Here is a 27852-nt window from a genome sequence, read left to right as displayed (position 1 = left end):
GGTGGTGGCACCGCTGGGTGCCTGCAATGCAGCAGGATGCATAACACTGCCAACTCTTTCATGTCATTGAAGGCAAATCCTGGCTACTTATTCCAATTTCAGCAGCTAGTTTTGTGGTGACCCATAAATGTTTGTGCCCATTTCTTGTTCAGATTTGGCAGAGGAACAGCCTCTGCCCTCCACTTTCTTTCCCAGACCGAGGACAGGTGTATGGTCCGCGCTTTTACAGCTGCACCAGCTCATGTAGAGGGAGGAGGAGCCCTTGGCTGACAAGAGGGGCTCGCTGCAGCCTCAGGGGGCTTTCTCCAGGATTGTTTGGGCTCAGTTGTGAACCTTAGGCTGCTTTGGAAGTGCCAAAGCATGGGTGGAAATGCCTCTGCTGCACAGCACTGGCAGCTTTTCCTTGCTGTTCCCAGGGCATTTGCAGCTCCTTAAGCCCTTATACCCAGAGAGAGATACAAGGTAATTTAATTGGTTTCTGGTTGTCAGGCCTCTCAGGAGATGTTTTACAGCCGCTCTGTCCATCTGTGGGATGTGGGGGTCTCTGGGGGAGCTGCCCATGGTGTGCTGGGGGCTGGAAGTGCTGCATGGAGCAATGCTTTGGCTGCACCCAAACCTGGCTCCTGCCCTGCCGAGGTGCAGGCAAGCCCAGGGCTGAGGACACACCACCCTTCCTGCAAACCCCAGCCTAGATTTACAGAGCCAGGCTTTGGAGAGCCCCCAGTGAGCCATCTCAAGGGAACTGGAGATGTCCTGCATACCTGAAAGCTGCATGAGGGGTTAATTCAAAGAGCCCAGTGCTGAGCAGCTTCCAGCCTCCACCTGCTGCATGTGGGACTGGGATCATGTGTGTAACTGGGATTGAAACTCCTGTGCACTCTCCTGGTCGGGCTGGAAGGAGCTCAGCTTGCTTTTGCCCTTCATGGGTATCACCTGGGGGCTGTCTGAGGTGCTCCTGAGCCCTTCATTGAGCAGAGTATCTTTAGAGGGGCATTTTGGGCAGAGCACAGCCCTTCAGAGGGGCAACAGCAAGTGATACTCCCAGAGTGAGCTGGATGAGAGACCCCAGCTCTTGTTCAGCACCTAGGAAAGGGAATGTGCAGCATCACTTGGCTCATTGGTGCTGTATCCCAGCCTGGAGCTGCTTCATGAAGGGAAGGAAGGGACACAAAAGGACCGAGCAGCAAAAGCTTGGACAGCTGAATCTCTGCTCTGCAACATCTTACTTTTACCTACCCTATCAACATCACAGCAGCCATTGCTGGATGCTTTTGCTGCCCTTGCCAGAGCCCCCAGCAGGAGCCTGCCCCAGCAGCCACCATGTCCCTGTGGTGTGGGTGAAAGGCAGTGGAGCAGAGTTGTTTTGTAGGGGCAGAAAGAGGGGATGTGTGTGTTGGGACATGAACGACCTCATAAAAAAATTCTGTCAAATTACTGTTCAACTTCCCTCAAATGAAAAATGATGGGGAGAGTAGAGGACCCTGAGCAGAGCATCACAACTTCTGTGATCTATCTGCAATGGCTTCCTAGTCAGGACAGGTTGTGAAAATAAAACATTTAACTGAGGAAAAGCAAGTTTAAATGCCGTGGTGAGAATAAAACAGACCGTTCAGTTTGCCCACAGTAGCAGTGAGGGATGAGGACTGAGCTGGGTTTGCTCTGGCTATGCTGCAGTGCTGTGTTTCCCAAGCAGGACGTGGAAACAGAAGGACACCAAGGACCTTTCTGGGCTGCTCAGGAGACAGTGTGAACAGCTGGTACTGCCTGGGCAGTGTGCACCCCTGTGCAGGGCTCTTGGCAGCTGGAGACCCCTCGGCACTGCCCGCAGCCAGCGGGATGATGGGCTGGATTGACCGGGTGGTCCCACAGCCCCCCGTGCCCCGTGTGACAGAGGAGACCCCGGTGCAGGAGCTGGAGCCTGCCAAGGTGAGCAGGGAGCCAGCTTGGGGTGTGATGGGAACACCATGAGCATGATGAGAGGTGCCTGGTGCCTCTGAGAGAGTGCCTGGTCCCCTCCAGCACTGCAGCACCCAGGGATGCTGCACAGGAGGGATGGGGGCCAGGATCCTACTCTGAGCAGGAGGACAGGGACTCCCTGGGGTTTGCAGCCCTCTTTGAACAGGGACAGTGTCTCCTGTGCCTCATTCTCTGACCCCTTCTGCCTTTTGCCCTGAAGGCACCAACAGGAAAGGCTGCTGGCCCCACACACGATGCTGACCAGGCCCGCACTGAGGGTAAGCCCCATGCTGGCTCAGGCTGCACATCAGTGCTGCTTTACCCCTCTGTCCCACCCTGCCTGGCCTCCTGGGGGCTGCCAGAGTGCTGATAGGACCTTGCCTTATTTTCTCCTGCTGCCATTGAAGAAACGGAAAAGAAAGTGACTTTTGTGGTCTCTGAGGACTCGGGCTCTGTGTTTGACAGGTACGGCTCCTGCACCCTTCGTGCAACACGATTTGCTTGGGATTTTGCTTTTTGTTGGGGGCTGGATGCCTTGGATGGCATTCCCAGCTTGACTCCCACCCTTCCCTGGCAGTGTGGGGAGCAGTGTGCTCTCCTGGCTCTCCTATGGGCTGGAGAAGGTGATTCCCCAGCCAGCCCCACCCCCGGGGCTGCAGGCACTCGGGAGGAGCTTCGAGACAAGCATCGACATTGCTGATGAGGTAGGAGACAGATCTGGGAAATGGTTTGGTGTATTTGAGCTTCTACCTCAAATGATACTTCCTATCACTCTCCCGGTGCTAAGTGGGAGCACTAAACCTGCCCTGCCCGGGTTTCTGCCTCCGTCCATCCCTGGGGAAAGGGCAGGCTTCCCTCCCCGCTCAGTGGGATGATCCCTCTTTTGGGCTGCAGGATTTTCACACAATATGTTTGGCTTTTCAGACAGAGGTCCAGGTCCTTGGGGATGAGGACGACGATGGTCTGGGTAAGGAGAGCTGGGGTTTGTAGTTGGCAGCATCCTGGAACTCCCACATCCCACCTCCCCGCCCGGTGATGCCGGCACTGCTGTCCCCTTGCATTGGCTGATGGGGGGACCTGAAGCTCCCAGCAGAGCAGATTCCCCACGCCCACAGCAGTGCTGTCCTTGCAGAGATAACTCCCTTCGATCCCGAGGAGGACGTGTCCGAGGGCGAGGAGGCCGCCCCGGAGCAGTGGTGGGTGCCCGGGAGGCTCGGGGGGATGCGGGAGGGCACAGGGGCAGGAGGAACCCCCCGAGCACGGCGCTCTCCCCGCAGGGCAGGAAAGCGAGTGCTCAGCTGGCTGTCCCAGGGCTTCGAGAGGATTCTGCCGCAGCCAGAGGGGATGAAAAAGCCGGAGGTGAGCGCTGCCCAGCTCGGGAAGACTTGGGGCTGGCGGGTGGAGATGAGAGTGGGGCGAGCTCCTCCCTGCCCTCATCCTCCTGCACACCCCAGCTGGGACCCTGGGGAGGAGAACCCCGAGGGAATTCAGCTGAGCAAAAAGAGACTCTGGGTGCTGTCGGTGTTCCTGGACCCTGATGCAGGGAGGACCCTTCATGTGGGACTGACCTGCTGGTGTCAGCCGCGCTGGTGTCGGGGTTAAATGGCTGTGACGGCAATGGGCCGGACCCACAGCGGGTGGTGTGTGGGGCTGGGCATGTGGAGGAGGGAGCAAGTCTGTCTGGTGGCCTGAGGCTGCAGGCAGTGCTTTGCCACGTCCATCTGTCCCTCTGTCCCTCTGTCCCTCCACAGACAGAGCTGAAGGAGAAGAGCGAAGGCGCGGTGGAAGGTGAGCGATGCGATCCGCGGGCCCCGGCTGGGCTGGGACTGCCCTCCAGCCTTCCCACTGTGCCGGGAGGGCTGGGGACACAGGTCCAGGGTGGGGACACAGGTCCAGGATGGGAACACAGGTCCCGGGTGGGGACACAGGTCCTGCCATCGCGGCACAGCCTCTACACAGTTTCTGTCCCCAAGCTGCCCATGTCCTGTCCCAGGCAGACAGCTGGTCCCTTCCCGGCTTGCTCCACCTCCCAACAATTTATTACTGCTCCATTGCCTATCCTCCTTCTTTCGAATAAACCTGAGCAGGCACAAAAGAGACTAAAACCCAGGCGAAGCCAAAACCCAGCAGTTCAGCCGCACAGAACGTCCCAGCGGCAGAGAAGGGGCAGCCGGAGGCGGTGACCGCCCTGAGCCCTCGGTCCGTGGTTGGGGACAGTAGCAGGTAACCACAGTGGCACCTTCTGCCGGCCTCTGGTGGCCAGAGGGACGGCTGGTGCGGGGCAAAGGCTCTGGCTGCAGGTTCTAACAGTGGTTCCTTGTCTCCAGGATGTTCAGCTGGTTTGTCCAGGGGCTGGAGAAGGTGATGCCACAGCCGGTGACCAGGGAGAAGCAGGACACACAGGTATGCTGTCTGATGGATAAGGACAGAGCACTGATGAGCAGGGTGTCCCCTGCCATGCAGATGTCACTATACCAGTGCTGGGACCTGCTGTGGTTTGGGTGTCACCAAGTTCTGTCAAGAGAACAGGTCCCCATGATGTGCCTAGCTGATAAAAGCTGTGTTTGCTTCTGAGCCACAGGAGATGCCATAGCATGTGCTTTCTTTACTGTTTCCTTGTCCTTCTGTGCAGCACTGGCTGGTGTCCAGGCTCTGGCATCTCTGGTGTGGTCCCAGCCCTAAGGAGAAGCAGCAGCAGCTTTACAAAGCTTTCCTTTCCTTGCCTGGCCCCCAGGCAAACTCACTCACCTGCTCCTGCCCCGTTCCACTGAGTGTGGGGATGCCTGTGCCCAATGACCAAGCCATCCAGCTTGCCAAAAAAATGGGGTTTTTAGGGTAAAAGGGCCACCTTTACTGAAAAGGGGGCATTGGGGGTAAAAATTAAGCCTTACTGAAAATGAGCAATGTCTTATGGTTCCCTTCTCCTCTTGACAGGGAGCGGCCACAGCAACCTCGACTCCTGTGGAACAAAGTAAGTGATGGCTCCATTTCTTCATGGTGGTTTGACTGCCAAGCTCTTTATTGGCTTAGGTTACTGGGAAAAGGGGTCACTGGCATCTTTTATCCCCTGCTCTGCCCTGGGTGCCAGCTCAGGAGCCCCTGGAATCCCCAGGGAAGCCACGAGACATTGTTGACACTTGAGGGAGCTGTTACAGAGCTGTGGCGTGGGCTGGTAAAACTCAGGCTGAGGGAGTCTCCACATCCCACATCCTCAGCTCCTGGGTTTTGTGCTGATGTCAAGGTCTGTCCTGAGCTGTGCTGGAGCTGGAGGAATTTGATCAAAGAATTACAAGGGAATTCAAACCTGCTGCTTTCTTTCCTTCCTTTGGTGTTTGCCAGGCCTGGTGTGAGATGTCTAGGAAGGTACCCCAGGAAAGCAAAATGCTGGGATTAGATGTCTTAGAATGGAATCTGTGTGGCTGTGGGGAAACCTGCAGGGTTCACACTGCTGCATGCCTGTGGAGGGGATCAAGCACCAGCTCTGCAGGCAGCAGGGCTTGGCTCCCCACCAGCAACTTTGGGGGATGCTGAACAAAGTACAGAGCACAGCTGCCTCTGTGGATGGTCTGGGCAGGGCTGCACACCCCTGTAAAGGAGAGGGACCTGTTGAGGCACATGGAAAATGCACACCCCCAGGGATATGCTGGGGATATCCCACAGGCCAACAGCCCCTTGGCAGAACCTCAGAGAGGGAAATCCTGGGGGAAGGCATTTCTCCATGTGTTGGTACAAACTGGAGGCCTGTGTGCTGCCATGGACCTCGGCACGAGGCAAAGCCAGGGATGCTGCTGGGTGAGCACAGCCTTGGTGCCCAGCTGGCTTTGGTGCCTTGAGGCATCTCCAGGTCACTTACCCTGCCCAAGGAAGGGAACAATTGGGTCAAGCAGGAGGTCTGCCCTGGCACCAAGCTGCCATCACGCTCATTAATGTTTTCCTTCTCCTTTTGTTTCAGGGGGCAAAGGGGCTTAGCGCCTCTGAAACAAACGGAAAACGAAGACCGTGGCAAACCAGCCCTTCCCACACCCAAATGAGACCAGCCTGAGGAGAAAGCACAGCTGGGGAGGAAAAGCAAAGGGGAATCTGCCAATGGGCTCTAGCTCCTTCCCAGCTGGGGCAGTGGGGACCCAAGGCTGGCACAGGGACCCAGTCCCAGGGCTGTCCCACTTGGCTCCCTCTGCTCTGGGAATTGGAGCTACTGGTTTTGCAGGATGATGTCTATGAGATGGGAGCTATGATTTACAGGATGGTAGAAAAGCATCACTCAGAACACCTCGGTGGCAGAAAGCCTCTTGCTGCAGTCTCCCAGCACTCCTGGCCCTCTCAATACCCCCACAACATCTGAATATCCACCCCGAGACCCCCAGCTAAAATCTCCAGGCTTCTTTCAGTCAACTTCTGCCTCTGAGGTGTAATGTTATAAACTTCTTGAAGCTCTTGTCAGCTCCTTGTTGCTTTTCTTCCATAACTGAGTGTTTCCTCCCAGCAAGTGGAAGGGGCTCTGATTTGCAGCAGCAGATCAGGCGGGTGAGGATAATCTCTAGGTGAATGGGTAGGATTTAATGGTGAAACATATTTGCCCAGGCTCTTCTAAGAGAACTTACCCCAAACTCTCCTTACCTCCAGCTATGGCTGCTCCCTCCTGAAGCTCACAGCTCCGTGGATGCAGCACTAACTGCAGCAGCAGGAATGCCCAGCAGGGAGGGGATTCCAGGGGCTGTCTCCAGCCCAGAGGCTGCAGGCAGGCATGGCCAGTGCAGGCACTCTGCAGGTTTTGGATACAGACCTTGGAAGAGCAGACTGCTTTGGGTTTTGAGGGGCCTTTGAAGATGATCTGGTCCAACTTGCCTGTCCTGGGCAAGGACACTGTCCATTAGGTTGCTGCAGGCCCCCTCCAACCTGGCCTTGAACACTTCCAGGGATGGGACAGCCACAGTACACTATTCCTTCCTTATGTCCAAAATGTATGTCCACTCTTTCAGTTTAAAACTGTTGCCCCTTGTCCTTACAGACCTTGGTAAAAAGTCTTTTTCCATGTTTTGAATAAGCCTGCTGGTGTATTGACAGGCCAGGTTAAGATCTCCCATCCCTTTAGGACCATCCAAGCAATTGTAACAATGAGCTGTGAGCCAAGAGATCACCCTGAGATCCATCCCCTGTGTTTGTAATGAATCTTGTTTGTACCAGGACACAGTTTTAGTATTTACCTCATTTTCATATAATGTATCCAAAAGCCATGGTGTGCTTTACAAGCCCTTTCTCTGATTGCTATCCCATGTTTTAACTAATGGAGATCCAGAGGGAATGGGCTGAAGGCATTGTGGACACTGTGGGGTGGGTGAATAAGCCACAGATATGACACTGCATGGGTTTCCTGCCTTTCTGTAGTTCAGTTTGCACATTTCCTATTAGCTTTGTTGTGGACATGTAAGTTTTGCTGTCGGGCAGACCTCAAAATAAACTGGTTTTGCAGTAAGCGGATGTGCTTCCTCCTCCTGTTTCTGTGGCGTGGTAGGATGGGATGGGTACCCCTGGGACATGGAGAGGGCTCATCATGGGTCAGACTCCTCACTCTGCAGCTGGCCCACAGCCCCCAGTGACCTGCTGTGGGTTTTATCCCAGAGATGCTGGGAAGTGACAAAGGGTGTGGGATGTCCCTTGCCCGGGAGAGGGCTCGGAGTGGACAGGACATGGTGCTTGAGTGTTGTGGTGTGGGCTCTGGGTTGGGTCTTGCAGACCCAGGGCCCTTGGGCAGTGCTAGGACAGCAATTCCCTGGGGGCTCACAAGGGGAAAGGCTTTGGGCTTTTCCAGATTGCAAGGAGAGATGAAACATGGCCTGGAGATGGGCCAGGTCACTGCTGGTGGAGGTGGCTGTACGTGCTGGGAGACCAGCACTCATCTGTGTGCAGGGGACTGTGGCTTCCATAGAGTCACAGAATGGTTTGGGCTGGAAGGGCCATTAAAGCTGAACCAGTTCTGCTATGGGAGGGACATTTTCACTAGACCAGGTTGCTCAAAGCCCTCGTGGGGTTTTGGCTGTGCTTGGCACAAAATGATGAATTTCCTTCTTCCCTCTGGCAAAGTAGCCCAAGGCATCTGTGCAGCACAGCTCAGGGGCAGCAGAGCTGCCCAGCTCTGTGCAGGCTGAGAGCAGAGGAAACCTGGGATCTGCCCTGGCCCCACCCCAGCCTCTGCAGAACGTGCTACTGTCACTCCAGCACCTCCTTTCCCCATTCCTGTTTCAGTTCATGTAGCCCCTGGGGAACAGGAAACCCATCCTGTCCTGGAAGAGGAGGATGATGAGCAGATTGTTGAAGAGATGGCAGCCTGGGCTCACCAGGCTGAGCTGGAGGCTCGTTCCCTTCCCACCATACAGGAGGAGCCTCAGGAAGAAGAACACAGGTAGGGGAAGGGGGATGCTGTTGATGTCTCTCCAGTGACCAGTGGTGGCCAGGGGAGGGGACAAGCCTGTCCCTGGCCATCCCTCCTTGCAAAGCTGCTGCTGGAGCTGGGGTTCCTGTTTCCAGGAGCTCACACATCCTTTTGGATTTTACCTAATGAATTTCTCCCTTCCAGACTATGCTTGTGCTCTCCAAACACTACCAAGGGGGAAGAGGAAAAAGAGGAGGAGGAGAAGGAGGAGGAGAAGAAAAAGAAGGAGGAGGAAGAGAAGAAGAAAGAGGAAGAGGAGAGGAAGAAAGAGGAGGAGGAAATGAAGCAAGAGGAGGAGGACAGGAAAAAGGAGGAAGAGGACAGGAAAAAGGAGGAGGAGGAGAAGACGACAGAAGAGGAGGAGAGGAAAAAAGAGGAAGAGGAGAGGAAAAAAGAGGAGGAGAAGATGAAGCAAGAGGAGGAGGACAGGAAAAAAGAGGAGGAGGAGATGAAGCAAGAGGAGGAGGACAGGAAAAAGAAGGAAGAGGAGAGAATTAAAGAGGAGGAGAGGATAAAAGAAGAGGAGAAGAGGATAAAAGAGGAAGAGGAGAGGAAGATAGAAGAGGAGGACAGGAAAAAAGAGGGAGAGGAGAGGATAAAAGAGAAGGAGGAGAGGATAAAAGAGGAAGAGGAGGACAGGAAAAAGGAGGAAGAGGAGAGGAAACAAAAGGAGGAGGAGGACAGTAAAAATGAGGAAGAGGCTAGGGAAAAAGAGGAAGAGGAGAGGAAGAAAGAGGAGGAGGACAGGAAGAAAGAGGAAGAGGAGAGGAAAGAGGAGGCGAGGAAGAAAGAGGAGAAGAGGAAGAAGGAGGAGAAGAAGAAGAAGAAAGAGAAGGAGAAGAAAAAAGACGAGAAGAAGAAAGAGGAAAAGAGGAAAGAGGAAGATAAGAAAGAGGAGGAGCAGGAGGAGAGCACAGAGTGAGTGGCTCCCGTTGCCTTTATGGCTTTGTCGGAAACGAGCGTGATTGCAGCTGTTGTTTGAACTGCGTTCAGCAGCTGGAGAGGCTGAAACACCCACGGCAGAGCGGAGCTGCCAGCCTGGCAGGCGGCTGGGGAGGGGTGGGATGCGAGAGGGATGGGATGCGGGAGGGGTGGGATGCGGGAGGGGTGGGATGCAGGAGGGGTGGGATGCAGGAGGGATGGGATGCAGGAGGGATGGGATGCAGGAGGGATGCTCTGGCAAACCGGCTGAGCCCAGGGCTCACTGCTGAGAGCTGCGGCCCCTGGTGACAGGCGAGTGTCTCCTGGTGACAGGCGGGTGTCTCCTGGTGACACGGGCTCCATCTCCATCTCAGCAACCGCAGCCGCTCCTGCGCCTTCGCGGGAGCAGCAGCTTGGGGAGATGCTCCGTGCTATTTAAATATCCATTAATCCAGGGCACTCGGGATTGTTTTGGGTGTTACAGAGCTGAATGTAAAGGCAGGATTATGTGTTGTGTCTGCAAATGCTGCTTCGTACAAGTAGGTACAATTTTATGGTTTTTTCTGTTGTAGAAAATAAGCGAGGTCTTGCCAGCTGTGGAAGGTGGTGACTTTGGGCTAGATGGTATTGGGAGACATCTTCTGCTCAGATTAGTAGTTTGCTCTGATTTCACATGAGATAAACATTTGGGGATTTATTACCTGTTGCTACATTATTATTCTGCGTTAATTCCTCTAAAGTAGCTAGATTTTCAGGAAGAAGCTGAAAACACAGGATTACTCAGTGTCAAACCCATATGTTTGTGTTTTATCAAAATCTGTTCCTGGAGCTTCACTGTAGAAACTTGAGCTTCAGTTGTGGGGTGGATGAGGTGCTACTCCATCCTTCACTGTGTTTGTTTATTGGGAAAAGAGAGAGAGACCAACAGGTTTTCTAGTTTGGGATGGAAAGGTTTGTGATCACATTTGAAGAGAGCATGATTTTAAATATTAAGCAGGAAAATTATTAAAAATAACAAAACAAATGTTTTCATGTATTTAACTGTCTTAAAATTCTTCTCATTATCCCAAATCCCTGCTTTGCATTGCTTGCCAGGAAAAAGCAAATCAAGAGATAAATGCACAGAGCAACATTTGAGGTGCTTTTATTTCAGTTACGAAGTTAAATCAAAGCAATAAAATCAATCGTGAGATCCTCTTTGTCAGAATGGCAGAGCTGAGGTCTGTGCTTGCTGCTGAAAATGAGAATTATGTGTCCTGGTGGTGTCTAGCACACGCAAACGTGGGATTTGAATAGTGCTTGTGGGAAAGCCTTGCCTGGAAATTAGGTTTCAGCTTTTCATTTGGCCCATTTTAATTATATGAGAAATGATTATGCACAGGAGGAGAAACATTCTGCCTGGATCTTTCTGCCTCTGCAATTTTTGTTTATCCATGTGTTTTGTTTATGTGCCTCTCACCTGGTCTCCCAGGCAGTATTTTTTCTCTCCCTTCCAGACCCCTGCTGCAGCTGCCTTGTGTCCCTGACAAGGGTGTGGATGAAGCCTGCCTTGCTGAGGAGCCCCTCAGGGTTGAGCATCTGGAAGAAGTTGAGATAAGTAATCTGGAAGGTGCTCCAGTGCAGGTACAGCATCACTCCCTGCTTGGGCTCCTGCAGTGAGCTCTTGCTGCCCTGCTGGGGGCTCAGAGCTTCTCTGAGGGATGCAGTGCCTGGGCTGGGCACTGGACAAGTTTGCCATCCCTGAAGCTGGGGCAGCAGAAATAGCTGTGGAAGGAGGGAGGGCTCCTTTCACCCCACACACTGGGCACTGAACAACAAGCTGAGAGTCTGGCGAGTAGGAGGGAAGTGGGGCATCCAGTCAAGCTGCAAATTCTGCTCTTTTACTGACAGAATGGGCTTTTTCTCCTTAAAATGGCTTTTTTATTCGTTTTGAAGGTGGAAGAGAAGACAGCTGAAGCTGCTGAAACTGATGCTGAAGGTACAAGCTGTAGCAGTGTGGGATGAGGTGAAGCAGGGGATGCAGTGCCTGGTGGGGGGAGAACTGAACTTCTCCTTTCCTGCTGTCAGGGAGCAGGCAGCTGACTTTTCACTGGGGTAAAACATCCTGTGGGCACAGCACAATGGCAATATTGGCATTGTCTGGAGCTGTCTCTGAATGCACAATGCTTAGTCCTGTTGATTAAGCAATCCCTGATGTGAAATAAGAGTTCCTCCTCCAGCTGGAGAATGTGCAGGGATAAAAAGTATTTTCTCTACTGCTTTTCTCCATTTGGGAAATAGCCAGTGGCATAAAACACATTTTAATATAACGTTTTAGGAAGTGATGTTTGGTAATGAAAATTAGGTGGTGAGTTCCCATTGCAGTCTGAGTGAACAAAGGCACATCCTGGCAGAACTCCACTGACATCAGAGAGCTGCACAGGGAATGGCTTGCCCTTAGCCCTGAGATTCCCTGCATGCAGCCCTTGCAGAGGGGCAGTGATGCTAGAAAAGGCTGATTTGCCAGGAACTGTAGTGACAGGACAAGGAGTGATGGGTACAAATTGAAAGAAGGGGAATTTAGGTTGGATTATTAGGAAGAAGCTCTTCACAGTGAGGGTGGTGAGACACAGTTGCCCAGGGGGGATGTGACTGCCCCAACCGTGGCTGTGCTTAAGGCCAGGCTGGACATCTCCCACTGCTCAAGGAGTACTGGGACATATCCCTGCCCATGGAACATGATCTTTAAGGCCTTAACCTTCTCTGAAGCCATGAAAAACACGTGGTGGGCATCCTGCCACCCCACTGTGAGCAGAGGCAGCCCCAATCCCCGCCAGCCGTGACACAGCGCTCCCGTCTCAAACCACTCTGTGTTTTATTGCAGCCTCAGACGCCTTGCCCTTTGCTTGAAGCTCCTAGCAGGCTCCTAGAGCATGGCCAGGCGGGCCTGGGACGTCGAGCTGGACCGGCTGGTGCATGAGAAGCCGCTGGCTGGCAGGGACCGCTCCCCTCCCGCCCGCGGGGCTCTAGAGCAGCTCCCCAATGTCCCCAGCTACCGAGCTGCCACCCGCACCCCTGTCCTTGTCAGCACGCCCAAGGCTGGAGTTGTCAACCCCAACTTTTGCACTGAGGAGCAATCCCCACTAGGTATTAGAGATGTTGGCTTTGATGATGGGGATGATTCCTGGAGTAGTTGCTTTTTTTGTGTTGCTTTCTGGCGGTGGGGGGAAAGAATTGAAAAAAATAAAAGCACGCTTCATGTTGCAGCACAGAGGCTGGGGAATGAAATCCACGTGTTTGTCTGCTTCTGCCTCATCACTATGTGCCTTTTTAGCTAAGCCTAGACAGTTTGCAAATGCTGTGTGTTTAGAGCTGCTCAGGAAAGCTCTCCTGAAGGAGCTGCAGGCAGAGGGTGCAATATCACCACACACAGCTCTCTCCAGCATTTGCACAACCTGCTCATACTAAGAGGAGAGGAAGATGGAGATTTGTTGTTCATGGCTTTCTGCCTTTTCTGCAGCTTTGCTTTGCTTTGTTTTTTTAACCAGCAAGCTGAATTCTGCTGCTTTTCCTTACATGCAACAGGATTTTAACTCTGTAACCCGAACAGGCCTTTTCTCAGGCGTTTAATCACGTCACACTCTGATCCACTAGCTTCACATCAGTGTGCAGGAGGAGGTGCATGGGGTCTTTCAGACGTGTGAAAACCTCCCACAGAAGAAATCCTACAGGAATTCATTGTATTTTGATAAATAGCTAAGAAAAGACATCACACTTCACAGCCAAGTGACTGTGGGGTCTGCCAAGGTAGCCCCCAGTGCCATTTCTCCTTTGGACAGCTGGCATCTTTCTTTACCCACTGTAAACATCCAACCTTCCTGCTTCTAACCTTGCCTGTGGCAGGAAACAGTTATTGCCTCTGCAGAAGAAAGAAGCCATAAATGCTTATTTAAATAGTGCCTTATTCTGCATGAAAAGCAAACACTGTGTGGTTCAGAGTGTCACAGTCTGTGTCACAATCCATATGTTTACATTCACAAGAACCAGGAGAATCTCTACTCCCAGGGAGGTGGGTTTGCTCCTGGAAATCCTGGGTTCCTGCATAGCCCCTGCAGCTGGGAATCCCAATCTCCATTGTTTTCCAAACCACAGGGAACCCAGCACTCAGAACACTCAGATGGAGTAGCTGCAATCACTGCAGGCTGGGCAAGCAGAAGGGGAGCAGATGGCAGTTCTCAGAGTGTTAAATATTGGGGAAAAAAAAAAAAAAGAGAAAGAAGTGCTCCAAATGCTTAGGAGAAAGGAGAGCCAGGCAAGCAGGGAATGGAGGGAGAAGGAGAGTCCTTCCATGTGCTGCAGGACCTGGGGCTGGCTCTGGAGAGCCACCCTGGCTGCAGGAGGGGCCCTGCACCCCCTCACCTGCCATTATTGTCCTTCCCCACGGAGCAGGTAATTGCCCCACGGTGGAGATCAAGGATGTGGACAGTGCTGTGGAGATCCATGGTGGCCATGTGCTGGTGCCCCCTGCTCCCAACCTGCTGGCAGTGCCCGGTGCAGCATCCCCCAGGTATGGCCCTGGTCCCTGAGCTGCCAGCACAGCAACTTCTCTACAGCCATGTGGAGACACTCATTGCCAGCACATCTGGACAGGGGTGTGTGTGCTGGGGTCATCCCCAGCAAAGGAGGTGGTGAAAGTCTTGCCTCTCATTGGTCACATTTTGGTTAAAGCTTTTGTGACCAGGGACAGCCCTGTGTGTCCTCCCTGAGATGGGCTTGACCCCCAGGCCATGCTCAAATCCCATTTGTCTGTTGTGCACCTGTCTCTGTTCCCTCATCCAGAGCACACAGGGTCTAGTGCTGGATATGAGCCTTCATCTCAAAAATAAATAATTTTCTTCTTGTATTTTTGCTGCAAGGGTTTGCAGGATGTGCTCCCTGGGTTTGTGTTTTCAGGGGTGTGGTGGAAGCCCCATCCCTCAAAGTGTTCAAGGCCAGGTTGGATGGGGCTTGGAGCTGCCTGGTCTAGTTGGAAGGTGTCCCTGCTCATGGCAGGAGCTGGACTAAGTGATGTTTTAAGGCCCCTTCCAAACCAGATCATTCAGTGATTCTATGCTTAGAGAAAGGGAGAATTAAACTGAGCTTTAAAATTTAGGCTGGAGGAAGCTGATGGATTTTTTGCCTGTTGTGGCACTAGGTTTTTTTGAGGCTCATCTTGCAGAGGACTCAAAATGAAAGCTAAAGTGGGATTTCTGCTGTGCTGAAAACCAGATGCTGTAGTCATTCTCAATTAATAGTTCAGATTCTTAGTAAACAAGCTCCTGCAGGAGCCAATAAAATGGTAAAAATGTCCACAATCCATTCTGTTGAGCAGCTATTTAAACTGGGACAAGGCTTCATGTAAAATACCTGCAGTGAAAATACTGACAGCATTAGACAATTTGCAGTTACACATGTGAGCATATCAACCCTTCTGCTGGCCAGGGAGTGTCTCAAAACAACACTAGATATTTTTAAAAGCAAGGAACTCCTGCTCCCCCACATAAAGAAATAAAAATTAATTACGGTGAGCCAGAAGGAAAATGCTCATGTCATGCTGGTGTTCCCAGAGGAAGAGACATAGCTCTGCATTGAGCAGTCACTCATCTCTAAATCCCCTCTACTGGCCACAGTCTTGAGTTATTTCCTACATGGCTGTGTGAAGAATTTAAATGAATATTTGACAGAGTCATAAAAGACTCATTGAAATGAGCCCACACCTGATTGGAGCCTGGAAACAAGCTGGAAACAAGAGATAATGCCAGGATACTCTGGCTGATGCCATAGGGAAAGAACCCTGTGCATCCCACATGTCCCAGTGCCTGCGGCCTCTGGCTGCACCATTCCAAGGGCACCAAAGCAGAGCAAGGTTCAGGCTGTGACAGGGCTTCCCTCCCAGCTGGCTGCTCACTGCAGGCTGCCAGGGCAGGCACCTGGGCTTGCTCAAGGCTGGGGACAGGCCAGTGGGTGCCCCAAGGGGACAGAGGCAGGGAAGGGCAGCAGGAGGCTGGTGAGAGGCAAGGGATGCTGTCCTAACAGACCTTGGCACAACTACTTCTCCAAAGTGATGTTTTGGGAACCCCTCCATCCACATTTGAGAGTACTTTAGAAGGGGAGGTTGTGTCCCTGCTGTGGGCACTTGGGAGATGAAGGTTCACCTGCTCCACCTCCCAGCAGAACACACCTGAGAGCCAGCAAGGCTGAAGGTGCTGGGTTTACAGCTTTTGGCTTTCTCTGGGAGATCTGTGCTCAGCATCCTGCTTTTTCCTGCTCCACACACAGCACTGAGTCATTTTGTACCATGGCCAGTGGGATCAGCAGTTGTGGTGGCAGGACACAATTTCTTCATCAGCTAAAGTTCTGGACTTGGTTGCAGGTTTGCAAACCAGTCTAGATTTTTGCTGGGACTGCTATCTTTGCATTCAGCTTCCTTTCTGACACCTTTCCTGCCCACATGTAAGGAAGTTCATCTGAGAAACCCATCTGTGCCAAGGGAGCCCCCAGCTGTGTTAGGACACAACTTTGAGGCATTGCTGGCACTGCACTTTGCTGGCATTGCATTTTCCTTGCCTGCCTCTTGAAGTGCAGTCATGAGAAGCTGTGGCACTGGGGACAAGCACAGGATGATGCCTGCCCTCCGTGCATTGTGCAAGGTACCCAAATGAGGCTGCATGTCCATGGAGCCAAGAGAAAAGAGAGCTTTAGCAGGAAAGGAGCAGGGGGTTCACTCCCATCTACTCCAGGCAATGTCAAAAATTTGGGGAAGCTGACCCTAGCAGGAGAAGGGGGAACAGAAAGCAGGTCACAGCTGGGAGGAGGAGGGAGAGGAGCTGAGCTGAGCCTTGGTCACTGTGTTTGTGTCTGCAGGAGGAAGCGACTGCTCCCAGAGGATGGACTGGACAAGGGGCTGAGCCAATCCCCCAGCCAGGTGCTGGGATGGGAGGAGGAGCAGAAGGAAAGGTGTGTGATGGGCCCAGGGGCTCTGGGTCACCCAGGGTTCACACCCTGGGGCTTGGGTGGAAATAGTGAGAATCCCAGAAGGGATCAAAGGGAGAGGGAGCCATGCCACTTTGTCTTCTCACTACATAATACCCAAGTAAACACAGGTAAATCCTAATTCAGATGCTGTAGGTTAAAGAATGGGTCATGACTGGGTCATGGCTCGAGGCCAGGTTGGATGGAGCTTGGAGCAAGCTGCTCTAGTGGAATGTGTCCCTGCCCGTGGCAGAGAGGTTGGAATGAGATGAGCTTTAAGGTCCCTTCCAACCCAAACCATTCCAGGTTTCTGTGATCCCGTGAGCCTGCCCTGGGGCTCTCCTACCCTCCTGAGATGCCTGCTGCTCTCCCCACAGGCTGCCCGAGCGCATGGGCTCGGCCACGAGCCTGAGCAGCGCTGTCATCAACACCCGGCTGCAGGAGCTGGTGAGGCTCTTCAAGGAGAGGACTGAGAAGGTGAAGGAGAAGCTGATTGACTCTGATGTCACCTCAGATGATGAGAGCCCTGTGGCATGTGAGTTCAGGTGGGGCTGGGAGTGTTTCCCTGGTGGGTCCCCATCCATGTTATGGTTTCTGGGAGGCAGCTGTTTGATTAACAGTTTAAAGACCTTTAAAAAAACTGCAGTAATATTTTCCTGCCCTTTGAAATAACTGTGTGGCCTCTCCCAGCTCCCACCAAGCCAGCACCTGCAGCAGCACCGCTGCCTGCCCCAGGAGGGGAGCAGGAGGGGGACAAACCTTCGAGGGATGACCATTACTGTGAGATGCTGTGCTGCACATTCAAGCGCCAGCCCTGGCTGGACCGCCTGAAAAGCTACAAATTCCCCAGCAGCATCGACCCCCTGACCAGTGAGTGATGGAGCCTCGTGCCTGGGCTGGGGGCAAGCTGGTGGGACTGGGGGAGAGAGGGAGTGAGGAGAGGAAGCAAGAAGCAACTTAGTTTTCACTAAAGCACAGAATTTTAAATTCCTCTGCAAGGCACAGGCTTTCCTAAATACTTCCAGCTGTGGGTGTCAGGAGCATGACTGGGCTTTCTGCTTTCCCTGTGGTGTGGATAGCCTCCCAAAAAATTAAAATCACAAAAAAAGATTCCACTGCCTTGTGGCCACCCCACAGAAGCCCAGCTCTTTCCTTAGTCTTTCATATTCCTCAGTCCTTTGGAAGCCTCTGGGCTCAGGCAGCTGGCCACCAGTTCAGCATGGCTGGAGGGGAAAAAGGAAAACAGGGAAGTTGGAGTTGTGGGAGCAGAACAAAAGCAAATACAGCTGAATGAGCAAAGTTAGAAGAAGCTTTCTGATAAAGTGTGGTGTGTTCTGTGACCAGGGGTGGTCACTCTGTGCTAGAGCCCAGCTGCAATTAAACACTGCCACCAAGAGACTTCCTGCAGGTTTTCCTGTTTGCTGAGGGCAGCTCAGGGGATGGAAACCCCTCTGTGTAGCAGACTCCTGCACACAGGGGAGGGGTGTGTGCCCAGCTGATGGTGGGGCTGTCCCTGTGTGCAGATCTGATGTACGTGCTGTGGCTGTTCTTCGTTGTCATGGCCTGGAACTGGAACTGCTGGCTGATTCCTGTCCGCTGGGCTTTCCCCTACCAGACTGCAGCAAACATCCACTGCTGGCTGCTGGTGGACTACCTGTGTGACCTCATTTACCTGCTGGACATCCTCATCTTTCAGACCCGGCTGCAGTTCGTGCAGGGAGGAGACATCATCGTGAGTGGCAGGGCACTGCATCCCCCTGGGACACTGGGGACAGCTGTGGGGACCTCCCATCCCCCTGAGGGATATGGGTGCTGCTGGCTCTGAACTGAGCTCTGAAGCTCTCTCCCCATGGCCATCAGGGCTCTGTCCACTCTCAGAGACCATGAGCATCTCTCCTGACAGGGCTGGATAAGCCAGCAGTCTTTTGTCTGCCCAACACCCTGTTTGTTCTATAAAATCAATACCACCCTACCCAGAAACGGTGTGGTCTGTGGTCCTGTCCCTGGGTAGGGATGCCTGCAGGGTGCTGCTCCATGGGGTGCTCATTGACTGGCCCTGGCACAGCCATGTGGTGCCAACTTTGGGCATGGGTGTAACAAACTCTGGGGTTGATTTTCAGGAGCACACCAGGCAGGATGAATTAGCAATTGCAATCTGAACACACAGATCACATATCTGAGATAAGGGATGCCTTTGATTTCATTTCCATATTCAATTAAACAAACTGCACCTTGAGGGTACAGCCTGCCCAGAGCCGTGCAGGTGCTCAGACAGGCAGTTTCCTCTTCAAATGCTGATTTCTGTGGTGCTGGCACTGTGATGTGCTTTTCCTGGGATGCAAAATCAGCACAGGATGTCCCAAGGTAGGATGGGAGGATGGCACACAGCCAGGACTTCTCTGTTGCTCTCCCCTTTCCAGGCACAAAGGGAGCATCTCCCCTGTGGTGGTGCAGAGGAGGAAAGCCAGGCATGACCATGTTGGCCCTAGCTTTCCTTTCTCTAAGCAATAATCAATATTTCTCTCTTTCCTTCCTGTTCCCCACCAGACTGACAAAAAGGCCATGAAAGAAAATTACCTGCGATCACAACGCTTCAAGGTTCGTCAAAATTTTCTTTATTCATCTGGATCTTTAATCTGCCCTGTGGGTTTGCAGCCCCACCACAGTGCTCCTGCAGGTCCCCACAGAGGTTTCTCCCTGTGTGGATTTCAGATGGATGTGCTGTGCCTCCTGCCCTTGGATTTCTTCTACTTCAAAGTGGGTGTGAACCCCCTCCTGCGCTTCCCTCGCTGTCTGAAGGTGAGTCAGAGCTCACAGAATCAGGCAGAGCAGCAGCTGCAGGGGACATGGAGGAGCCCTGTGCTGGCTGGGGTGAGCTATGGCTTGTCAGGCTCACTGATGGTGACAGGAGGATTAGAAAATGAAGGGAAGTTTTGTCCCAAAGGCTTTGCAGGGCTCTTGGTCAAACACTTCATTTCTGAACTACTCACGTTTGATAGAAGGGCACTTATGGATGAGACAAATCTCTGTGGCAGTCCATGCTGCAGAGGGGCTGCAGGAGGGAAAGGAGGGGCAGAGGGGTTTTGTGGGGAGGTGACTCTCCCAGCAGAGAACCTGGAACATGCAGCTCTCCTTCTCCTCCCAGTACATGGCTTTCTTTGAGTTCAACAATCGCCTGGAGGCCATCCTGACCAAGGCATACATCTACAGGTGAGGGGCATGGGGGCAAGGAGGGAGCATGGAATTGCTGTTTGCCACTAGGGAAACATTCTGCTCTTGTTCTGGGTCCCTGATTTATTTCCCTGCTGTGGCTGGGCTGGCTGACATGGACTTTGGCTGCTGTGGTGGGTCAGGGTCCCAAACCTCTCTCCAAGGCGTGGGGACAGGGGTGCTGGCAGTGAAGGAGAGCCATCAGCAGCTAAACTGCTTTTTCTGGCACTTCTGGAGCTGCAGGAGCAGCATCAGGGATGGGATGCTCTGTGATTCCTGCATTGGCAGGACCTGTATGGTCACCATTTCAAGGCTCCTGTTGACACCAGGGGGGACCTGACATCTTTCTCCAGCAGACATCATCTCCCTTCCTGCTCTCTCCTGGCTTTTTCCACAGAGTGATTCGGACCACAGCCTACCTACTGTACAGCCTGCATGTGAACTCCTGCCTCTACTACTGGGCCTCAGCCTACGAGGGACTGGGCTCCACCACCTGGGTCTATGATGGGGAAGGAAACAGGTACGAGCCAGGGCTGGGGTCTCACATAGAACAGCCTGCTGTGATGAGCTGGAGCAAGAAGGGAGGTGTTGGGATGCAACTGGATTCATAAAAAGCCCTGGAGCAAAGGGTTGGGAGTGCCAGGAGAAGATGTGGAGCCAGGGAGAATGACAAGGATGGAATGTGCAGTAACACACAGTGCTGCAAGGTGGGGTGGAATGTAGTGGCAGGAAAAAGTGGGATCCTGGAGATGGAAAACAAAGGAATGCTCCCTGGCCAACCAGGATCAAAGTATGAATCCTGTTTCTGGCTTTGCTAGGTTGGGATGGAGGAGTGACACTGTGTCCTGTGAGATGGGGACAGTGCCAGCCCTTCCCTCACCATGGCAATGCCTGTGTTAAATGTCCCCTGTGCTGTCAGTGATTGATGCTGCAGACAGAGTCCTTGGCTCACAAGCTGAATGCCCACACCTGTTAATGCTGCTGCTATATAAATGATATACAAATCTGTGTCCATCTTCAGGTGGCAACAAAACACCCAAGGGAATGCCAAGACCAGAGAATCAGGAATTCACTTGGCTTCTCCTGAACCCCATTCCAACAATTTGCTCACGAACATGTATTTCCCCGTGATGATTTCTAAAAGTGTAAATATTGCTGAAAATACGTTATCTAAAAGTGATTATCTAAATCATGTAACATATATGATATCTAAAAGTGAAAATGTTGTTGGTTTATGACAGAGCTGTAACAGAGCTGTAAGGAGCAGAAAACAGGAGTAACCAGAGTAGCTGAGCCTCCCAAGTAGAGGTTCCTGGAGGGACCATTGGTTCCCCTGCTCCTGTAGATCTCCAGAAGCACCTGCAAGTGTGGTGGGGAGTCTGAAGCCCTTCAGTTTTTCCCTTTGTCATCCATAATTACTCTCAGCAGGCTCTGGCTTGCCATGGCCAGAGGCTGTGAGTTTGGTGCTGAGGGATGAACAGAAATGTCTTCAGAGCTTCCTCCTCTTCTCCTCTCCTCTTCTCCCAGCTACATCCGCTGTTACTACTGGGCAGTGAAAACCCTCATCACCATCGGGGGCCTGCCAGACCCCAAGACCCTGTTTGAGATCGTCTTCCAGCTGCTCAACTACTTCACAGGGGTCTTTGCTTTCTCTGTCATGATAGGGCAGGTGAGTTGGAGTCAGGGGGGATTTACAGCCTCAGGTGGGGGTGGTTTGGGTGGGTTTGATCCAGGGTTTGCTTCTCTGGGTTTGTTTTCCCATGGGAAGACCTGCTCGGCAGTGATGCAAGACAAAAAGGATTTGGCAGATGCTCTTAGGGCTTGGCTTACATGCTTAACCTGCTGATAGATAAGTGACAGCAACTTAAATTTCTCCTCCACCTCTTCTATTTAGATGAGAGATGTGGTCGGTGCTGCCACTGCAGGGCAGACTTACTATCGGAGCTGCATGGACAGCACCATTAAATACATGAACTTCTACAAGATCCCCAGAGCTGTTCAGAACCGGGTGAAGACGTGGTACGAGTACACGTGGCACTCTCAGGGCATGCTAGGTGAGATCCAGCCACTCCAAGGCTGAATGCTTGAATCTTCTGTTTTACTGTGGTTGCTCTGCAGAGCTGAAATGTTACTGTCAAATAGCACTGCAGTTTGGGGGTGGAGGGTGGCTTATTCTGCTCTTCAGTATAAGGGCTTGTTTGCCCACCTGTAGAGATTACAGACTGCCACTGGGTCACAGCACTTTGGTCCAGCATCCCACTTGCCCTGGAGAGAGTCAATCACTGGCCAGAGTGTCCAGCAGCAAAGCCATCAGCTCACCCTACCTGTAAGTCACCAGGCAGCACCAGAACCTCTGTGCCCACCCTCCTGGACAAGAAAAATGGTGACTTGGGCTCAGTGGTCTGTTTATGAGAGCCATCAGGGCAGGGATAATGCAAAGGGTGATTTCCCATCACACTTCAGATTTAGACCTGCAGGTTTCTGGATGGGCAGAGTCTGGAGGAGACCCTTCTGTGTGAGCTGGCTCCACCAGAACGTGGGCTGCTTTCCCACTGCCACATGAAGGATCACACTCTCAGATCAAGTGCTGGAAGCAGCCACTTTTCTGTTTTGTGTCACAGATGAGTCAGAGCTGCTGGTGCAGCTGCCAGACAAGATGAGGCTGGACATCGCCATCGACGTGAACTACAACATCGTGAGCAAAGTGGCCCTTTTCCAGGTACCCCCTGCAGCACAGCCCTGGCTGGCACAGCCTGCCCTGCCAGCACAGACTAATGCTGACATCCTCTGCCTCTGTTTGGGCTCAGGGCTGTGACAGACAGATGATCTTCGACATGCTGAAGCGGCTCAGATCAGTGGTCTACCTGCCCAATGACTACGTGTGCAAGAAGGTAAAATGAGATTCTGGGGAGTCACAGCCAGGCTGTGCAGGGCACTAGGGAAAGCCAGGCCTGGCCCATCATTCTCCACCTCACAGGGAGGGAATCTGGAGCAAAAACATCTTCTGTTGCAGCTGGTCTTGTACAAAGACTGACCTCTTCTACTGCAGAGCAGGGGAAAGCTTGTTGGATCTTCGGGATGCTGAGATGAGAATGCTCAGGAGTGAGCACCATTTTGGGAGCTTGGTCATGGTCATGGGGATTTCCAGCAAGATGCTGCTTAGGGCATCTGTGATGTCCCCCTGTTTCTGGGCATCCCACCCAGGTCCCCTGTTCCCTGCAGGGAGAAATAGGCCGTGAGATGTACATCATCCAGGCGGGACAAGTGCAGGTGCTGGGGGGACCCGACGGCAAATCCGTGCTGGTCACTCTGAAAGCTGGCTCTGTCTTTGGGGAAATCAGGTGAGTGAAGCTTTTTCAGGCAGCTGGGGAAATGCAGCTTGTGGGTGAGGAGTGTGGGAGGTGGAAGGATCAGCAGCATCCCAATTAATCTTTGTGTCTGAGAGCCATGAACACTGGGCAGCGGCTGAGACACAAATTACAGCTTTCCTGCTGTTTTTGTCACCGTGTTGTCTTCTGCCTGGGGAGCTGGTGATGGGAAACAGAGGAATACGGATGGAGGAGTGGGAAAATTGATCAGAAAAGGTGTTTCACAAATAGAGTCTCCCAGTGATTAATCCACCCCTTTAATGGGAATGAAAAGCCCTGTACCAGCTGGTAACACAGCAATACTGCTGCCTCCCCACAGCCCAGCAGACACTAGACTGGTGTAAAACACCATATTTAACCCTTCAAACCACACATAATTTTATATATAGTACTCCATGCGAGGTTTCCCTTTATCATTCTTTTAAAATTGTGAATAAATTCAATCAGGAGTGAGAATTAAACTGTGAGTCCCCTGAAAGAGAGATGTGCAAAGGAGATGTGCAAAGGAGATGTGTAAAGGGGATGTGCAAAGGAGATGTGTAAAGGAGGTGTGTAAAGGAGATGTGACGTTCTGAGCTGTGAGCAGAGGTGTTGATGCCCTGCATTGTCTCTCCCAGCTTGCTGGCAGCAGGAGGGGGAAATCGCAGGACAGCAAATGTCGTGGCCCACGGCTTTGCCAACCTTTTTATTCTGGAGAAGAAGGACTTGAACGAGATCTTGGTGCATTACCCGGAGTCTCAGAAGCTGCTGCGTAAGAAAGCCAAGTGCGTGCTGGGCTGCTGCTTTTCCACCTGTGGGGGTTTAAAACCAGCAGAGCCTGGGCTCGGCAGTCTCAGGGGTTTTGTCTGAGTGTGAAGCCCTGGGAAGCTCCCCTTGCCGGCGGTGTCTCCGCTCCCGCTGGAGCTGCGGTCCCTCGGCAGAGGGCACCCGGCTCTCGCTGCGAAAATTCCCTTCGCAAAGAGCGTGGAGATGGGGAGCCAGCATGGCCAAAGTGCCTTTTTAAAAATCCGTGACAAGATCCGGTTTAGTTTTTAGCATTGCTTAGGTTTGTATTCTGTCCTCCCTAAGACACATAAAGATCCTTGTCCTTTATAAAAATTATAAAATCCAGCTGATAGAGCGTGCTCCCAGACTGACATCACCTCTCCCTTTCCGCAGGAAAATGCTGAAAAGCAACAACAAACCCAAAGAAGAGAAAGGAGGCCCCGGAGACCCCCTGATCATCCCCCCCAGAGCTGAGACCCCCAAGCTGTTCAAGGCTGCCCTGGCTGCCACGGGCAGGATGGGGGGCAAGGGGCCCCTGGGGCGGCTGCGCTGGAGGCTGAAGGAGCTCAGGGCCCTGCAGCAGGCTCAGGTCAGCACTGCAGCCTGCTTGGCTGCACTGGATATCCAGTGTGTTCACCCCTGCTGCAGGCTCAGGTCAGCACTGCAGCCTGCCTTGGCTGCCCTGGATGCTCTACATGAACCCCCTTGCTTTTTGTCATGAGCAGCTGAAAAGGAAAACGGCCCTGCCCTTTTACTTTTTTCTTTTTTTTCTTCCAACAGTCTCAACTAAACTTGTAAGGGAAATTCTGTCTCCATGCAGACCTTGCTGTTACTATTCTCAGCACAGAACCAGGCACACTTATCACATCTGGATGTGTAGAGGGAGGGCAGAGAGGAGCTGATAGGGAGTGCAGTGGCCTTGTGGCTGGGTAAACACCAGGCTGATGCTAAGCATAGCTGCATTTCTGCAGTCCTTCAGAGGCACAAGAGGCTTCAAACAATGTGGTGTTTAACATTAATTCATAACCAGTTAACAGCAGCAGTGAACAGTGGCACTGAGGGCTAAGAATGAGTGAAAACAAGCCCAGCTGCTGAAGGGTGCATGTATTGGGAACTAACCCCACTAATGGGTGAGCAGGACCCTGCTAAATCCCTCTCCATGCACATCCATGGGGCAGGATTCTAAGGCTCCTCTCTAGAGGAGGACAGGGCAGCCCGGGGCTGCTCCCTCACAACAGCACTAGTGCCATGTTTGGCCAATATCAACCCCTCCAGAAGCTTCAGGAGCAAAACAAGAATTAGTGCAATGTGAGGAAGCTCTGCTGTGAGTGCAGATGTGAGGAAGCTCTGCTGTGAGTGCAGATGTGAGGAAGCTCTGCTGTGCTCCTCTCTCTGTGTTTCTCAGGACATGCAGGGTATAATCCAGCAGCCCCTCTTGCAGGGAGCTCTGGCATCAAGCTACATCCCAATGCAGAGATACAGGGGGAACCACAGAAAACCTGTCCAGATTTGCCATGTTAGGGGTAGTGGGAAAGGATCTGCTAAGGTTGCTTTTGCTTCTTTTTTTTACTTTTTGCTGCAGGGTTCCAGTGTGAGCCCAACCCCACCAAAATCACCAGTGCACCAGAGATCGCCTGTCGCATCCCGCAAAGCACAAACCCGCCTGGGAGAGGAAATATCCTCAGAATCTTCTGATCATTCAGTCACCATTCGTGTGATTCCCACAGCAAAAGAAGATGAGGAAATTCTTGCTGCTGAGATTTCAGAGAAAGATGAAAAAAAAGAAGAGAAATGAAACAGCAGCAGGTCCCGGGGCAGGCGTAGGAGTCAGGCAAATGCTTGGGCTAGCAGATTTTTGTTGTTAATGATTTCCATGCAGTGCCTGTAGGTTTTGCTGTGGTTAGGATCTGCCTCTGTCTTCTGCCCAGACCCTCAATCACTGCTGATAAAACCCTCTGCCATTTGACCCAGAACCAAATAAGGTTTCTATGCTCTGCAGATCTATTGAGCACCTTTATTAATTTCCCACTAAATCTCAGGTCAGCCCTCTTGCTTTGAAATCCAGCCTTGTGGAGGGAGAGCCATGGAAAAATTGCTTTTTATGGCTCTGGATGGTTAATGAGTGTTCAGACAAAGCATGAAGAGTTATTCACCTCTGACAGCTGAGTCACCGCTTGGCTAGAAACAACCGAGGGAAAAAAAACAACAAGGTTTCTCTGTTGGGCTCAAGGTTGACAGCAGCAGTGGGGAGTGATTCATCCAAAAAGGATGTGGACTGTGCTCACAGGCCAAGCATGGAGCAAATCAAGCTGCCATGAGAATGCCAAGCTCTGTCCCCAAGTGCACAGAGTGCAGGATGCTTTGCACCCTGCGTGGTGCCAAGACCACCTTGGCTTTGCCACTGGGAAGAATTCTGGCCAAATGTCCCCCCTCCATTTCTCAGGGTTCTTATGGAGAGATTTGATGAGTGTCTTTCAAGGATAGAGAAGCACAATCTGGAATGAGATGTTCCTGGAGTTCTTCTCCAGCCTTGGGATTTTTCTGTGCTGCCACTACTGGGAGGGATAAAAAGAGAGCAGGAGGGGAGAAGCTGAGCTGGTTCCCAGCTGGGAGGGGAAAGTAAGTGCAGTAAGTGCTCTCCTCTCCCACACAGTGTTTCAGAGTCAGCTCAGAGCCTGTAACATGCCAACAAGTGTGCATGAGCACGCAGGTGACCCCTGCCCTTGGTGACACCCACATTTCCAAGAGGCAATTTCCAGCTCTTCAGTCACTTCAGGCTGGCTCTTGGCCACATTTCCCGTGGAGACAGAAGCCACTCTGGTACTGCTCCTCATGGAAGTCCTGCAGTCCCTCTCCCAGCCGTGCTGGGACCAGGTGCTGGAGGGGAAGGCAAACATCTGGTCTGCATCCAGCACCCAGCTGAGGGCTCGAGGTGTCCCACATGCTTCCAGCACCACCAGCTCCTTCCTCAGCTTCCTCAAAGCCAGCACCAAGCACAGCAAGCTGCTGCTGAGCTGAGAGGAGGTGAGAAGCAGTGCCTGAGATGGTGCTGGATGAGGTTTTGCAGATCCTCCCCAAGCTTTTGGCTGTCTGTGCACCTCTCCATGGAGAGGAGCCACTTTCCATCCTCTGCAGGAAAAGCTGGGGCAGGTTTTGCTGCAGGGAGCAGCCCTGTCACCATGGCCAGGGGATTTCTCAGGTGTTCAGCAAATGCTGTGAGCAGTGCTGCAGGTTCCACAGGTCTGGCTGTGACACAGCCAGGCTCTTGGTGAAGGGTGGCAGTGCTGGTGTCACCCCCTGGGGGATCCCTGTTCCCATCAGCAGCCCCGGGCTGACCTTCACCTCCTTTAGGATCTTCTTTTGTTGCTTTTTTTCCCCTCTATTGCAAAGTGTATGGGTTTCTGTGGCAAAAGAAACCCAAACAAACAAACAAACAAGAAATCAGAAAGCCAGAATAGATGTTAGCATTAGTTAACAATGTGTTGCTTTCTTTATAAACAAATTTAATGAGCTCTACTACACTGTAGGAGGGTCTGAAGCCATCACAATTGCAGAGGAGAGTCTGCACTCACCCAAACCTCCCTGAATATTTCTCATCCCCAGTCATTTGCAAATGGTTTCCTGCCAAGTAGAACACTTTGGTGGGGAGTGCAAAGTTGGGGTTTTTTTTGCACTCTTTAAATATTTATATAATCCAACCAGGAAACGTGCAAAAGTCAGACTGGGGCTCTGATTTGCTGCTATGATTTAATATTCTTTAGAAAGAGCATTTAAATAAACAGTGGGCTGTAATTGCTCTCATAATTCACTGTATCTGCAATAAACACCATGTAGATTACCATTCACTTGCTATGGATTTATTTCAACATTACAGCTGTTTTTCAACTTCTTGCTCACTCGTGCACTGACAGAGCCAGAAAATCCTCACATGCAGTTCAGATTTCTTAATAAACATTTGAGAGGCTCAGAGGTCACATAATACTGGTAGTAGAATTTTAATTTGCCTTTAACCACTAATAGGAAGGGAAAAATTATTCTTAAATAGCAAAGATTGCTTGAAGATCTTAGTTTTCAACACACAACATGAGATGGTGACGGATACACAACTGGTAATTCTGGAACCATGGGGAGATCTGAAATTATCCTTCTCTGTGATCTGTTTATGGCTTTAGTTCTTTGGAGAGATTATTCTCCAGGTAATAATTAAGGTCA

The 27852-nt window shown here is 52.1% G+C and overlaps 1 protein-coding gene across 1 annotated transcript; it reads left to right on the top strand.

The window, feature by feature from the left end:
- Positions 1–1733: 1733 nt before the first annotated feature.
- Positions 1734–27481, top strand: CNGB1 (cyclic nucleotide gated channel subunit beta 1). Its single transcript, XM_033069975.2, has 31 exons — positions 1734–1926; positions 2177–2234; positions 2364–2421; positions 2534–2660; positions 2881–2923; positions 3089–3152; positions 3234–3315; positions 3708–3744; positions 4044–4179; positions 4284–4359; positions 4891–4927; positions 8200–8356; positions 8531–8612; positions 12217–12433; positions 13736–13853; positions 16190–16282; positions 16675–16832; positions 16988–17167; positions 17821–18029; positions 18845–18895; positions 19010–19096; positions 19443–19507; positions 19905–20027; positions 21035–21176; positions 21402–21561; positions 22129–22226; positions 22315–22398; positions 22730–22848; positions 23493–23639; positions 24034–24229; positions 25223–27481. The coding sequence occupies exons 1-31, from the start codon at positions 1837–1839 to the stop codon at positions 25433–25435; spliced, it is 3507 nt and encodes a 1168-aa protein (XP_032925866.1). The 5' UTR covers positions 1734–1836; the 3' UTR covers positions 25436–27481.
- Positions 27482–27852: the final 371 nt, after the last annotated feature.

The sequence above is a fragment of the Catharus ustulatus genome, chromosome 11 (genome assembly GCF_009819885.2).
Source record: "Catharus ustulatus isolate bCatUst1 chromosome 11, bCatUst1.pri.v2, whole genome shotgun sequence".
NCBI classification, from domain to species: domain Eukaryota; kingdom Metazoa; phylum Chordata; class Aves; order Passeriformes; family Turdidae; genus Catharus; species Catharus ustulatus.
This window is presented reverse-complemented; position numbering and strand designations above follow the sequence as displayed.

Excerpts from the sequence above, each read along its gene's own strand:
- CNGB1 (XM_033069975.2), top strand. The coding sequence starts at position 1,837 with ATGATGGGCTGGATTGACCGGGTGGTCCCACAGCCCCCCGTGCCCCGT. Across the intron at positions 3,316-3,707 it reads AGGGGATGAAAAAGCCGGAG|ACAGAGCTGAAGGAGAAGAG; the intron begins GTGAGCGCTGCC and ends GTCCCTCCACAG. Across the intron at positions 19,097-19,442 it reads GCTTCCCTCGCTGTCTGAAG|TACATGGCTTTCTTTGAGTT; the intron begins GTGAGTCAGAGC and ends TTCTCCTCCCAG.